The following is a 15,558-nucleotide window of genomic DNA, read 5'->3' on the forward strand; positions in this document are numbered from 1 at the left end:
GGACATATGCCAGATAGTACAGTACAAAAGCAAACAAGGTCCTTGAACCCTTGGAGCTTATAGATATGGTGATACAAGTGAGACAGGTAATTATAATACAGCGAGCGGTGAGTGCTTAATCAAAGACATATAATGTGTTATCAAAGCATGTAAACTTGATGACTAAGAGAGGTTTTAGTCATTTAATATTAAAGAATAACATATTAATTGAGGCCTGAAAAATGAATAGAAATTAGCTGGAGGAATGAAGGAGTGTTTCTGGTGGAGAGAGGGACATGTATAAAGGCCCAAGGTGAGAAAGATACAGTGGGTTTGAAGAACTGAGAAGACTGGTATAGTTGGGGTACAGTGAGCGATGCTGGAGCTTGGAGTGGGGAGACAGGGTGTGGAGAGTAGAAATCAGACTGGAGAGGTAATGGGAGTCAAGATCACACGGGATAAAAGGACAACCAGTTGCTTGCAATGCATAGTATGGATTGGTGGGGCCAAGGCAAAAGGCACGGCAGCAAGTTACAAATTTCTGATAGTAAGCCAGGCCAAGGAAGACAGGAGACATCACTGATTTGGATGAAGAAAAGTGGGCAGACTTAGGTCACTTTCATCATTCTCATTCTTAGTTTGGTCCTTATTTTGTCCTTACTTTTGTCTTTATGGAAAAATTCTGGACCTTTTTGTATAAAAAGCTTGTCAGAGGATATTTGGTGTCAAAGGTTTCCAGCCTTTATTCTAGCCAAGATTTTCCTTCTCCAATTTCAACATCTCTAAGTTTCCAGACCTTTTAGGAAGGGAAAAAAAGACACCAGACCCTGACTCTGCATCTCCAGGATTCTGCTCTGTGAGCTCTCTTCCTCTTACTCCAACCATGAAATTGTTGTTTTCCTTGGTGATGAAACAGATGCCTGCCTCTTTCTCCTCATAGTCCTCATTTATTTACTAAGAAAGATAAAGAATAATGTCTTCCACTCTCTATCATTCTGGCCAGTTTATGAATTCTTCCACATTTTTCCTTCTGAGAATAATCACTTTAATTATTTTGTAATTTCCAGAGAGCTCACAAGCAAAGAATTGTAATTTGAAAAAATGACATTAAGTTCTAGCTTTTATGCTAAAAGCTGGGAGGAAATGATTTACTATGACAAAAGACTAAAAATGGCACAAACTTCTAACAAATGGTGATGGTGATTGTATAAATTACAGTACATTTACTCAAAAACATATTATGAAGTCACATTTCAGTGATGATATTTAAAACTACTTGCAATAGGAAAAAAAACATTTATGACATAAGATTGAGTGAAAGCAGGTGGTTGAAATTGTATTTGCGGTCTTAGAATTTGCAGCCACAAGCATCCTTCTGAACAATGGTTTAATGAGCACATGGGGGGAAATGCATTTGGTGGATCAGAGTGATAGAACTGGGGTTTATCTTTTTCTTTAAAAAATATTTTTACAATTCTGATACAATGACTAAAAACCAAGGCACCAAAGAATATGCTCAACAAGTTCCAGAAGCTAGTATTTCAAGTACAAAATAATGTTGACAATTAAACTGGTTTCATCATTAATTATTTAATAGTTAAATAATTATTTCTTTTATAAAAAATAAAAACTGTACGTGGCCCTAACTCTTTCCCCCTAAGATTCTGAATCTCAGAAGTGTAGTTCAACGAAAAATAAAATGCCTGTGCCTCATATCTGACCTCAGTGAATGATTATCAACTCAAAGAGGGATAAGCCAGACTCAGCTAATTGAACTGTGCAGTTTCTTATCATCTATCATTCAGACTTCACCTGGCATGATGGCAGCACGTGAGCTAGGACAATCCCAACATGGCCCTGAAAAAGGCAAGAAAAGGAACAAGTTAACTTTGGTCTCTCAGGCTTTTGTTTATTCTGAGACAACAATCTTGTCATATAAAAACATGTCCTTGAGTGTAAGGTAGTAAAGTCACTTCGTCTTGGAAAGGCTAAAGAGAATAAAGAAGAGATACGATACCCCACCACTGCAGAAATCCACAATTCTGTCTCCAGGTTTGGCTTGATTTGTCACCATATAAACAAGGTTGTTCAACTGTTGCTGCTTCCTCAAAGCTCGATCACTGGACATTTTACCTGGGAAAGGGATGAAGACAGTGACACATTAGGTATTGCAGGGACTGGGAAGGCACCGGTGCACTAGACCAGCAGCATATAGGAAGACTGGCACAGACGTAAGTGAGTACCATTCCATGTGACCCACCACGAGAGGATTAGAGAACTGGAACCCAGAGGTGAAATCTCTTTTTGCTTAATTTTACTTTTATTCTTACCTAACTATTCTTTTCGAGGAGGAAATGGCAACCCACTCCAGTATTCTTGCCTGGAGAATTCCATGAACAGAGAAGTCTGGTTGGGCTGCAGTCCGTGGGGTACCAATGGGTCAGACGCGACTGAGTGACTAACACAACTATTCTTTTAATTGTCATTGACAGAAAAATCTATGAAAAAATGTCTTTGAAAGAGAGGAAAGAATAAGTGTAAAACTAACTTCAGAGTCATAAATAGTTTAATAAATGTTCAGTTCAGTTCAGTTCAGTCACTCAGTCATGTCCAACTCTTTGCGACCCCATGAATCGCAACACGCCAGGCCTCCCTGTCCATCACCAACTCCCAGAGTTCACCCAAACTCATGTACATCAAGTTGGTGATGCCATCCAGCCATCTCATCCTCTGTCGTCCCCTGCTCCTCCTGCCCCCAATCCCTCCCAGCATCTGAGTCTTTTCCAATGAGTCAACTCTTCACATGAGGTGGCCAAAGTACTGGAGTTTCAGCTTTAGCATCATTCCTTCCAAAGAAATCCCGGGGCTGATCTCCTTCAGAATGGACTGGTTGGATCTCCTTGCAGTCCAAGGGACTCTCAAGAGTTTTCTCCAACACCAAAGTTCAAAAGCATCAATTCTTTAGTGCTCAGCTTTCTTCACAGTCCAACTCTCACATCCATACATGACTACTGGAAAAACCATAGCCTTGACTAGACAGACCTTTGTTGGCAAAGTAATGTCTCTGCTTTTCAATATGCTATCTAGGTTGGTCATAACTTTCCTTCCAAGGAGTAAGCGTCTTTTAATTTCATGGCTGCAGTCACCATCTGTAGTGATTTTGGAGCCCCCCAAAATAAAGTCTGACACTGTTTCCACTGTTCCCCCATTTATTTCCCATGAAGTGATGGGACCAGATGCCATGATCTTAGTTTTCAGAAAACGGAACTTTAAGCCAACTTTTTCACTCTCCTCTTTCACTTTCATCAAGAGGCTTTTGAGTTCCTCTTCACTTTCTGCCATAAGGGTGGTATCTGTTACTGGAGGAATAAAAATTAACAGTAATAGTCTCTTCCCTCTATCCCTCTTAGAGACATAGTATAAAGATTATCTAATTTCAGCACATATTTAAATCTCCTTGGAGAAGAGAGACCTATAATAATAAAAACATTTTTATTCTCTAACTGGCACATCTGTGAACTCTTAATTCTTCTGGTTAAGACACTTGGAACACAGGTGTCACATTGTCTAAAATACATCAATTGTTATTGCATTTAGAAATAAATTAGATTTTCTTATTTCTGCTTTGAAGCTTCCTTTCCTCATGAGTCAGACACAGAAATTTAATGTAATTAGAGATAGAAGATAGGGCATTTCCAAGTACGAAACGCCTTGGGCCTAGCAATATGAAAACATCTTAACTTTCCTTTCAAAAGCCATCGGTCAAGTCCACTAAAATATCTTCAGAAAAATGAATACAAGTATTTGTTTTAACATATTTCTAATGCACTGTTCATCAGAGCAAGATTTAAAAAATATAAGGGTAGCTTTCAGTGAAGTGTGTGTGTGTTAGTTGCTCAGTCTTGTCCGACTCTTTGCGACCCCACAAACTGTAGCCTGCTAGGCTTCTCTGTTCATAGAATTCTCCAGGCAAGAATACTGGAGTGGATTGCCATTCCCTTCTCTGGAGGATCTTCCTAACCCAGGGATCGAATCCTGGTCTCCTGCATCACAGACAGATTCTTTACTGTTTGAGCTACAGGGAAGTTCAGTGATAAATATAAAAGGAAAAATGCAGATAATCTTTTGGGCGTGATCAAAAATTATTTACAGATAACAAGTTTCCCCACTCCATTTTCACAGAAAAATATTATGCTTTTTTCTTTTGTATTTTCCTTCTTTTTTCCATTACTAGAATTAAAACATTGGGAAACTTTTAGGAAAAAACAGAAAATGTGAATTTAAAAAGATCTATATGAGATAAAAGTCATTTTTCTATGTACTTTTCTATTTTTAGTATATGTACTTCCAACTATACCCGTAAGTTCATAATTTTCTAGACAGCATAGAAAACATTATAAATCTTTCTGTGTCTATGAATTTGTTTTTACACTGTAAGTTTTAATGGCAGTGAAAATTTTATTAACTACCTATACCCAATTTATTTAACCAATTTCCTACTGTAACAACATGGTCATTATCATACACCTGACTCATTGTGTGCATTCTTAATTATTTAGCATGGCCTAATGTGAATTTCAAACATGAAAAGCATTGAAATCAATAGTTTGGTGACTTCATTTGTGAAGACTGTTTCATGTACTTATTTTAATTTTTATCTAATAGCAAACTATTTAAACAGTTAGTAAAAGCCCCTGTGATTTTGTGGACAGCCATTCCTAAGAGGTTTTATTATGACAGTTTTTAAACACAAGGCAAAGTTGAAAGAATCAACATTCAGTGAATGACTTTGTACCCTCTACCTAGATTCTACCATTAACAGCCTACTAGAGTTGGCAATGGCACCCTACTCCAGTACTCTTGCCTGGAGAATCCCATGGACAGAGGAGCCTGGTAGGCTGCAGTCCATGGGGTCACTGAGGGTCGGATACGACTGAGCGACTTCACTTTCACTTTTCACTTTCATGCATTGGAGAAGGAAATGGCAACCCACTCCAGTGATCTTGCCTGGAGAATCCCAGGGATGGGGGAGCCTGGTGGGCTGCTGTCTATGGGGTCACACAGAGTCGGACACGACTGAAGTGACTCAGCAGCAGTAGCACCAGAGTTGGTTCATCACACTTCTATCTTTCCATCCCTCTATGCATCCAGTCATAAATCCCCCTAATTGTCTATTTTTATTATGGCAGTGTAGTTTTTATTTGGCAGAAGAAGAATAAGAACAAGGAAGGGGAAGAAGGGGCAGGAATCAGAAGGCAAAAAGGAAAAGTACTTTTGAGGCCCTTGGGAGAGTGAGAGTCACAACTGCTGCTATTAAATGGAGCCATCAAGCGGCAAAGAAACTAGCACTGGCATTTGAGTCTTTGGTGTGTTTGCGGATTTCTTAACAATTCTTAGCCAAAGGATTTTCAAAAAAGAAAGTGAAAAGGAATTATCTTTTGTTAAGAATAAGGAGATAAGAAAATAAAACTTACTTAATGGAATATCTAACAGTAAGTTCTGTACTGTACTTCTATCAGATATTTAGAATGGCCTAACTTTCTCAGGTTTGTTTCAAAAGCAAATGTTGATGAAGATCTGTTTTACTTGCTAAACCTGCCTCTTTGCATATGAAGAATCTGTGCTTAAATAAAGGCAAAAAGGGACCTTTCAGGGTTCTGTTTAAATACAGAGACTATTAAATTGCCCATAACATTCACAGGTTGAACTAAAAATACAGTAGCATGAGGCCTAGGTGCTTCATGGAAAAACTGCATCTAATAAAGAATTCCTCCTCACCATTCTAGTTTTATAAATATTATGAAGCTCCTGGAAACATGAATAGGATCTTTAATATGTTAAACCAGGTAAGAAAGTGGTATTTTGATTATGCTTTGTCAGATGACAATACATTAATAAATTTGGTGTTTTAAGGGCTGTTATAACTCTAATAAAGAAACTAAATCAGAAAAAAAAGAAAGACATATTTTGAGATATGGTATTCATTTAAAAACCAAATTGTACTTTTTATTTAAACCCAATATTCTTGTGCCTGATGCCATTTACATGTATAAAAGTATTTTTTTTTTAACTTGACTAAAAATGATGGTTCTTTAGGTGTCATCATGAAAAAACAAAACCCAAGAAGCAAGTGTTTTAATATAAATGATCCTATTTATCCTGCAATGTAAATTTTTCTACAGTAGAGTCTGTTGTCTAAATCAAGTTAGGAGGAACCTGATTATTTAGACAACTTCATTGTTCGCATTACACAAAAATAAAGTACAGGGTAAAGGAGCCAATTTTTAAACTAAGGAAGCACCATATTAGGATACTGGTATTTTTGGTCAGTTCAAAGCATCAAATAAAGCAGGACCGAAAAAAAAAAAAAAAAAAAAGCCATGGATGGAAAATGTGCATGTGTGCAGTCAGGACACCTGCTCAGTCTAGCATCAATAAATAGTGCTCAAGATCAGGCAGCTTTTTTAAAATAAATTTTTTATTGCAAGATATTTGCTTTACAATATTGTGCTGGTTTCTGCCATACACCAACGTAGGCAGCTCTTAATTTATTCCTTCTCGGTCGGAAGCAACAAAGTACCTTGAATGTTATAAATTACTGGTAAAAAGGAAAATGGATGGGTGCTTGGATACATTTTAGCCTTAAAAAGATTCATTTGCTGTTTTGTTTTCTAAGTATTTCTTTGAGATGTAGCACACCACTCTCATTCTGTGAAATTTTTTTTAATCATTAAATATGGAGATAAAGGAGATGGCTAAAACTAATGGTGCAGGGATTTTTTTAAAATACATTTTTGTTTGGAAAGTTATCAAATCAAGAGGGCAAGAGTAAATTTCCCCAGCAGAGACGCCTGTAATAGGTTGCAGAGAAGGTACGAGACAGATGAATACACAGGGTGCACCAATAGGGCCTTTGGCAGGTGAGAAGGAACGTAATAACTACACATGTTCATGTTTTCAAGAAGCCCAAAACATTAAGACAAATATCATGTTTCAAAGGGTAATGGCCAGCGATGCCCAAATTCCACCTTCAGGGTAGCCGTGGTTTTCATGCTGCGAAGAGTCACTAGGCTCCAAGTATATGCCCAGGAGTTGTCTACAGGCTGAGGACACAATGCAAAGTAAGACAGTCCCTGTGTCTAAGAAGTGCCTAAGAAGGGTGCCTAAGAAGACGGTATGCAGCTATGGGTATTCATTATGTGCAAAGTATGTGCACTGCAGATACAGAACTACCTGTTTGAGACATCACTCGGGATTTTACTGAGATGTGGGGTATCTCAGCTGAGTCTCTGAGGAAGAACAGAAACCTGCCAGGTAGAATGGGTGGGGAAAGCATGCTAAAAATGACACGGCAGGGACTTCCCTGGTGGTTCAGTGATAAAGAATCTGACTGCCAATGCAGGTGACACAGGTTCGATTCCCGGTCCAGGAAGATCCCACACGCCACTGAGCAACTACGCCCATGGGCCACGAGTTCTGAGCCCATGTGCCCTGGAGCCTGTGCTCTGCAACAAGAGAAGCCACTGCAATGAGAAGTTCACACGCAGCAACAAAGAGTAGCTCTGACTTGCGCAACTAGAGAAAGACTGTGCAAAGCCACAAAGACCTAGCACAACCAAAAAAATAATAAAATGAAAAAAAAATTTTTTAAGTGTGATATGGTATATTTAGGGGAGAAACTGCAATTAGCTCACTTGTGCTTGAAAATGAGGATCCATGAGAAAGTGGTAGAGCATGGGATAGACCTGAGAATTTGGCAGGGCCAGATGGGAAAGGGCATGCTTGTTATCTTGTCTCTTTGTGCTGCAGAGAAAACAGTCTTACTTTATACTTAACATGTATGCTTAGAGCTCCTTACAGACAAGTTCTCTTTGAATAGACAGCTTTGTTATTTTTACATTATTCCATATTAAGATGTTCTTTTATACTGCTCTCCTGCAACATTTTAAATTCTGGATAGAGTATATCCACAAATCAGATAGAATTATTCATAAATTCATGTGGAGCATTCAACCTCAACTGATACTAATGTCATTAAATGATGTAATTAAGAAAATAAAATTAAATAAATTGAACTCACTGAATCATTTCAAGCTCTGCTGTTCTAGACCAAGAATGCCTTTGGATCCTTACTGGATTCTTCTCACTCTCCTTCCCAGGCTTCTCTCCCCATGGCGGTCCCTGAAATGCTGTGCACACCAGGTTCTCTCTCTCTTTCATAGCTCATCACTATGGGTGATTTTCTGGAGTATATTACTAAAAAGTCCCTTCCAAAACTACCCATGAAAATACCTGTCCTTACTTAAAATACTTTTAAAGGTTCCCCTCTGCCTTATGAAAAAAGGCCTAACTTCTTGGAAAGAAAGCAAGGCCTTTAATGATCTGGGCCCTGTTAACTTGCCGACCCTCTTTCTGCTACGTTCATACTATACCCTCTATGTTCCAGCCTCTCTGAACAATGGCTATAGTTCCTTGAATATATCACTGCCGGTGAGTCAGCTGCTTTATAAATTTTGTTCTCTTTGCTTGAAACCTATTCTTCACTCCTGGCTACATGGACATGAATTCCTATTATAATAGGTTTTTTTTTTTTTAAAGACAAAAACAAAAAAGTTACTTTTTTAAACTCCTTGTCACTATCCAAAACACTTTTATACTATAAAGGCTGTTTTTTTTTACATTGTAAAGGCTGTTATTATTAACTACTGAAAAAAGTTTTCTTATTTTAAAATGATTACTAAGGCATTATTCATTATACCAACTATCCCAAAAAGGACTGTTAGCTGAAATTGCTTCTGTTTACATGAAATAGATACAGATGATTTTTTCTGGAATTACATAAATTTGGGCCCAATTAAATGGAAAGACTATTAGGAGACTGACAGGCACATAACACGTGCTCAATAAAAGTTTAATGAATGAATTTTCTCTATAATTATGACTTAAACAGCATTTTAAGGCAGTTAACTTGTGAAGGTACTAAGTATGAAAACAAATTCAATCATATTTGAAAGTATACTGTACTGAAATAGAAAAAGGAGTCAACTATGAAACAGTGTTTTAGGTGGGGATGGAAAAGTTTCTGAAAACTTTTAAGAGGAAATAAGAAAGCTGCCGTTTAAAGCTATACCAAAAACTAGAAAAGCATGAATACAATTCCTAAAGAAATGCCTGAGAAGATGCATGAAACTAAGCAGCAATGTGAAGCTTATACTTTAGGTTAGGGGAAACTTGTTTAAATTTTGGAAATTACTTATTGGAAATACTGAAAATTAGAATTGTCTGAATTTGCAATTTTTAAAGCCAGTTGCAGGTTTCACTAATCCTCTTGGCCATACTAACCTCAGAGTGGCAGTATTCTTCTAACAATAGACACTAATCATCTATTACCTTTGCCCTCTGTCTCCCACCCCCAGCCCATCCACACATCTCACAGTGCAGTCTATGAAATCAACAATAGTGTATCAGTGCGAAGGCATTTTCACTCTGATAGTTTTGTTACAGATATTATTAGAGCAATAATTATTAGTTAGAAATTCAAAATGCTAAAAGAAGCCAATTTATTCTTCTCTAAATTGAGGAATATTGACCTCATAAACTACCTCAATCAATCATTTAACCAACAAATCAACCAACTAAACTGACCTACACAGACTTGTTCTAGACAACGTTAGGGACACAAAGATGCCTATCACTTGATTTCTGTCCTTCATGAACTTACACCTTATTTAAAATAGTACAAAAACCATTACATTTGGCCTTAGGAGACGAATATTATTAACCACATTGTACAATAATTTTATGACATTTTAACAGCCCTAACTTAAAAATTCATAGTTCTTTCATTAAAGTTTCTAAGATGATTGATAACAGTTTCTGTTTATATGATGCTTTGCAGTTTATTAAGCACCTGCACATTTGATAGAGCATCTAACTTCAAGACTGTTAGGTTGTCAGGTGGATAACCTGTTTTTCACAAATGAGGACACAGCACTGAAGAGACTGCTCAGACTTAGCACTTGCTAAAGACACACAGCTGATAGGCAGAGAAGCTGGGTTTTTAACCAAGGATTTCTAAACTTTCAGTTCAGTTCAGTTCGTTTCAGTTGCTCAGTCATGTCCGACTCCTTGTGATCCCATGAATTGTAGCACGCTGGGCCTCCCTGTCCATCACCAACTCTCGGAGTTCACTCAAACTCATGTCCATCGAGTCGGTGATGCCATCTAGCCATCTCATCCTCTGTCGTCCCCTTTTCCTGCTGCCCCCAATCCCTCCCAGCATCTGAGTCTTTTCCAATGAGTCAACTCTTCACATGAAGTGGCCAAAGTACTGGAGTTTCAGCTTCAGCATCATTCCTTCCAAAGAACACCCAGGACTGATCTCCTTTAGAATGGACTGGTTGGATCTCCTTGTAGTCCAAGGGACTCTCAAGAGTCTTCTCCAACACCACAGTTCAAAAGCATCAATTCTTCGGCACTCAGCTTTCTTCATAGTCCAACTCTCACATCCATACATGACTACTGGAAAAACCATAGCCTTGACTAGACAGACCTTTGTTGGCAAAGTAATGTCTCTGCTTTTCAATATGCTATCTAGGTTAGTCATAACTTTCCTTCCAAGGAGTAAGCGTCTTTTAATTTCATGGCTGCAATCACCATCTGCAGTGATTTTGGAGCCCCCCAAAATAAAGTCTGACACTGTTTCCGCTGTTTCCCCATCTATTTCCCATGAAGTGATGGGACCAGATGCCATGATCTTCATTTTCTGAATGTTGAGCTTTAAGCCAACTTTTTCACTCTCCTCTTTCACTTTCGTTAAGGGGCTTTTTTTAGTTCCTCTTCACTTTCTGCTATAAGGGCGGTGTCATCTGCATATCTGAGGTTATTGAGATTCCTCCCGGCAATCTTGATTCCAGCTTGTGCTTCTTCCAGCCCAGCGTTTCTCATGATGTACTCTGCATATAAGTTAAATAAGCAGGGTGACAATATACAGCCTTGACATACTTCTTTTCCTATTTGAAACCAGTCTGTTGTTCCATGTCCACTTCTAACTGTTGCTTTCTGACCTGCATACAGGTTTCTCAAGAGGCAGGTCAGGTGGTCTGGTATTCCCATCTCTTTCAGAATTTTCTACAGTTTCTTGTAATCCACACAGTCAAAGGCTTTGGCATAGTCGATAAAGCAGAAATAGATGTTTTTCTGGAACTCTCTTGCTATTTCCATGATTCTAACTTTAGGTTCAGTCTTCTTTCCAATAGAGTTCTATTTCTTACACAGATGACTTTGTGATTTCAGAATCCCAGGCCTGGTTCCCTTTCTTATGTGTTCAAGGAAACAAGGTTATTTTCTAGCAGAGAAATGAGGGAAACCTCTAACAATCATATCTTAGGGAAAAAAGGTTAATTCTTCAGAATCAGTCATAAAATGTATTTTATTTCAGTTTTCCTCTAAATAAAATTTCCCAAAAGCAGGCTTACCAGTAAAAAGGATCAATTTAAGTTCTGAACTTCAATATTGCAGAATATATCACTAAGGTATTATCTGAAGGTCTCATAAGTCACTCTGTTTAGTGAGTTGACCTTTGGTTGTCACCCTTTCCAGAAAAAGACCATTTCCTCACCTTGTACCATAGCAAAATTTTAAATTTTATAGAAAAGTGACATGGGGAGGCTGAGCAATCAATTTGTTGCAAAACTGGATTATCCAGGAGAAAAAAAAGAAAATAGATTGGGATGATCTTTCATGTTATAGTACTATAGATGCTGACAAATATAGCATGCACCTTCACCCTTCTATATCTAATTCCAGAGCATCTTTTTAAAAAATAACTACTAAAAGTATTCAAGCAAGATACAGAATTGAGGGATGAAAATCGAAGAAAGTATAGCCACATTGTTTGCCAAATCAAAACTTAGATACATTGAATAGTGGACATTTTTTAAAAAACTTCTTATTGCTGCTATTTTCTTCTCTAAGATGAATAAAACTTTTGACTTCAGAATACCACAGTTAATTGAACACATATATTTTCATTTCATTCAAATGTTATTTACACCACACAAAATAAACATTTCTTTGCCCTGGAATTTAGTGAAAAAAAAAATTCACAATATCTTCCAAGTTGCCCACAAGACCAAATTGAAATGCTTTAAAACAACGAAAGTTAACTCTAGAATATAAGTATTTATTTCTTTTCCAGGGGATTAAATTAACAAAAGTAAGAGCTTTTAATACTTCCATTAACTTTTGAGATCATTCAAGTAATCCTCAATTTGACTTTTCATTTGATGTTTCACTGTATTTAGGTTAAATGATACACTAGTAACCTGAATAGTGAGTGTTAACTTTCCTGAAGTTAAACTTTCCTATTTTTAAAAATAGCTTCTCATGTGCATAGTATTCCAACTTCTACTATGATACTACTCATAGGTTTTCTTGTTTGATTTTTTTCAAATATTTCATTTTGATTAAAAAAATGAAAATGGTGTATATCTAAGGTGGTATGGTCCCCAATTCTTTTATAATATTAATACTATATTAATATACAGTATTTCCCTCAAGAGGTGGCATCCATGTCTGCTCCCTTGAATTGAGCTCTGTGCAGATTTGACTGGCGTAACCGAGAAGAAACACTGTGCACGCTTCTGGTCGGTTCCACATCCTATCTTTTGAGACACTTGCTCTCGGAACACAAACCATGCTTTAGGAAGCCAACTCTCTCCAGCTGATGATGTATGAACAAACAAGTTCTACCATGTCCTACCTGAGTTGTGTGTATGTGTTCACCTGCTCAATTGTGTCTGACTCTTGGTGGCCCCATAAACTGAAGCCCACCAGACTCCTCTGCTCATAGAATTTTCCAAGCAAGAATACTGGAGTGGGGTGCCATTTCCTACTCCAGGGGATCTTCCTGACCCAGGGATCAAACCTGCATCTCCTCTGTTTGCAGGAGGATTCTTCACCGCTAGTACCAACTGAGATGACCTTCTGAGTTGAGGATTTGTGAATAAAATACATAAGTGTTGTTTTCAACTCACTAAGCTTGTTGGTACATTTATGCAGCTATAGATCATACGAATGACATCCTAACACTGGATTTGTGAGGATTATCATAATTGAACAGTATTTATTCAGGCATCTACCTATACATGAACTGTGAAGTTGGAGAAGACTCTTGAGAGTCCCTTGGACTGCAAGGAGATCAAACCAGTCAATCCTAAAGGAAATCAATCCTGAATATTCATTGGAGAGACTGATGCTGAGGCTGAAGCTCCAATACTTTGGCCACCTTATGCAAAGAGCTGATTCATTGGCAAAGACCCAGATACTGGGAAAGATTGAAGGCAGGAGGAGAAGGGGACAACAGAGGACGAGATGGTTGGATGGCATCACTGACTCAATGGACATGATTTTGAGCAAGTTCCAGGAGATGGTGAAGGACAAGAAAGTCTGGCATGCTGCAGTCCATGGGGTTGCAAAGAGTCAGACATGATTGAGTGACTGAATAACAACAACCTATACAAGAAATGGTGCTGGATACTATGACAATAACCAAAATAGAGGACTGTTATTATACATAAGAATTAATAGCCCAAGGCAATGGTATTCATTACAAGTTAAGAGAGGGACTCCTCTATAAACCTCAGAGGTAGTCTTGAATTCCAGTCCTACTATTTCTTTTCTCTTTCTGATAGTCCTAAACCTTATGAGCCTAAATGTAAAGAATGTTGGGATCTAAGCAGCAAGGGATGGTGGAAAGAAAAAGACAATGGTAAGGAACCCAGGTATAGGCATGCGTAGAGATGGGGACAATGATCCAAATACATATTCAAGAGATACCAAATGTGGTATCGATATTCACACAGGTCTAGAGAGAGTGGTCACCAGCAGACCAACGGGGGTCTCCAGACAGCAGCGTTGAGGGAAAAGTAGGTTTATCAATGGGCACTTGTGGGTGGCAGAACTTATACTAAGTCACAAGAGATGAAAGATCTAAAAGAATAAGGCTGCACTGAAACTGTTCCATTTGGGAGGTTGGAGTTTACTGATATATGGATACACTAGTTCAGGGCCTGGGTAGAGCAGGCGAAGGCGGCTGCAGCTGCTAAGTCGCTTCAGCTGTGTCCGACGCTGCGTGACCCCATAGACGGCAGCCCACCAGGCTCCCCCAGCCCTGGGATTCTCCTGGCAAGAACACTGGAGCAGGTTGCCATTTCCTTCTCCAATGCATGAAAGTGAAAAGTGAAGTGAAAGTGAGAAGTGCTCAGTCATGTCCAACTCTCAGCGAAGGCAGGTACTGACATTTTTCCCTAAACTGGAATTTCGTTATCTTCCTCCCTCTCTCTGGTTCTTTCATTATAACCTCTGCAGAGTAGTTATTAATTTAGCAAAAAAATTTAAGCACTCATTATATATCTAGTCCTGATCAAGGAGCTAGAACTCAATGGAAAGCAAGAGAGATTCTGATATTTCAAGGAAGAGAGTTTGACAACAAACAGTTAAATCAAGTGATAAATGATATGAAGGAAATGAAAATAGAATGATATGGTTGAAATTGACTTGGTGGAATTTTAGATTAGGTGGCTAAGAAAAGTCCTATTGAGCAACAAACAAAACTGAGATCTGAACGACAAGAATCTAGCCATGTGAAACAAGAGGAAAAAACACTTCATAGAGAAAGAACTACTGATGTGGTCATCAGGGAAAGAATGTTTGAGGAAGATAATTATAATTATACAAATATATATTTCTTCATCACTAATATATAAATAAAGTCACTGATGAGATATTCTTATTTGTTGGTATTAGCACAACTGAATGATTATTATGTGCTAAAAATGTTTTATTTATTGTTTCAGTCCTTTGTCAGGAGGTTGGTGCTGTTACTTCATTGTGAGATGAATAAATCTTACAAAAAAAAGAGTAACTTGCCTCGGTCATATAGTTATACCACGGTACAGCCAAGGTTAAATTCTGCCAGTCTCACTGCAGGGCCTAGGCTCCTACCCACTACCCCAGGAATGACAAATCTTTATAAGATTTTTTGAACAGGACACAAATATATACAGGGCTATCTATCTGTTAAACACTGTTTTGTTAAAGTTACTGTCTTTTTTAGAAAAAACAAATACAACTTTTTTTTTTTCTAGTTTAGTATACACTGCTGCTTTCTTTGTGTGGTATAAATATATATTTCACCTGTATTTCAACACAAGATTTCTACTCATCATTATTGAATATCAGTCTTTCGTATTTTGGTAATATACAGCATTCCAATCTCAAAGTCAGCGTGAAATGCATGCTAAAGTCAACTTTTAAGAAGAGTGTCATGCAATGAGAGTGCTGGAGTTGAATCATATGTACATAAATGTCTTTAACATAGTAAAATAACTTATTCAAAACTTGACTGGGTGGTTACTGTATATTCAGGGAAAGTGTTTCTTTTGGTCATAACCAAAGTTTGATAAATATTATTTGTAGGTTTTCATTCAAATCCCTAAGAAAGGCAATGCCAAAGAATGTTCAAACTACTGCACAATTGTACTCATCGTTAGCAAAGTAATCCTCAAAATTCTTCAA

At 37.8% G+C, this 15,558-nt stretch overlaps 1 protein-coding gene across 3 annotated transcripts in view; it reads right to left on the reverse strand.

Annotated features, from left to right (window-relative positions):
• GSTCD (glutathione S-transferase C-terminal domain containing) overlaps positions 1-15,558 on the reverse strand; it is a 155,985-nt gene that overhangs the window by 36,137 nt on the left and 104,290 nt on the right. For all 3 annotated transcript variants that reach the window (XM_061419470.1, XM_061419471.1, XM_061419472.1), the window contains exons 6-7: positions 1,997-2,112; positions 1,792-1,836 (exon numbers count right to left, since the gene is read on the reverse strand). In XM_061419470.1, coding sequence (XP_061275454.1) covers positions 1,792-1,836; positions 1,997-2,112 — 161 coding nt within the window. The remainder of the gene's footprint in view (positions 1-1,791; positions 1,837-1,996; positions 2,113-15,558) is intronic.

The sequence above is a fragment of the Bos javanicus genome, chromosome 6 (assembly GCF_032452875.1).
Source record: "Bos javanicus breed banteng chromosome 6, ARS-OSU_banteng_1.0, whole genome shotgun sequence".
Taxonomy (NCBI): domain Eukaryota; kingdom Metazoa; phylum Chordata; class Mammalia; order Artiodactyla; family Bovidae; genus Bos; species Bos javanicus.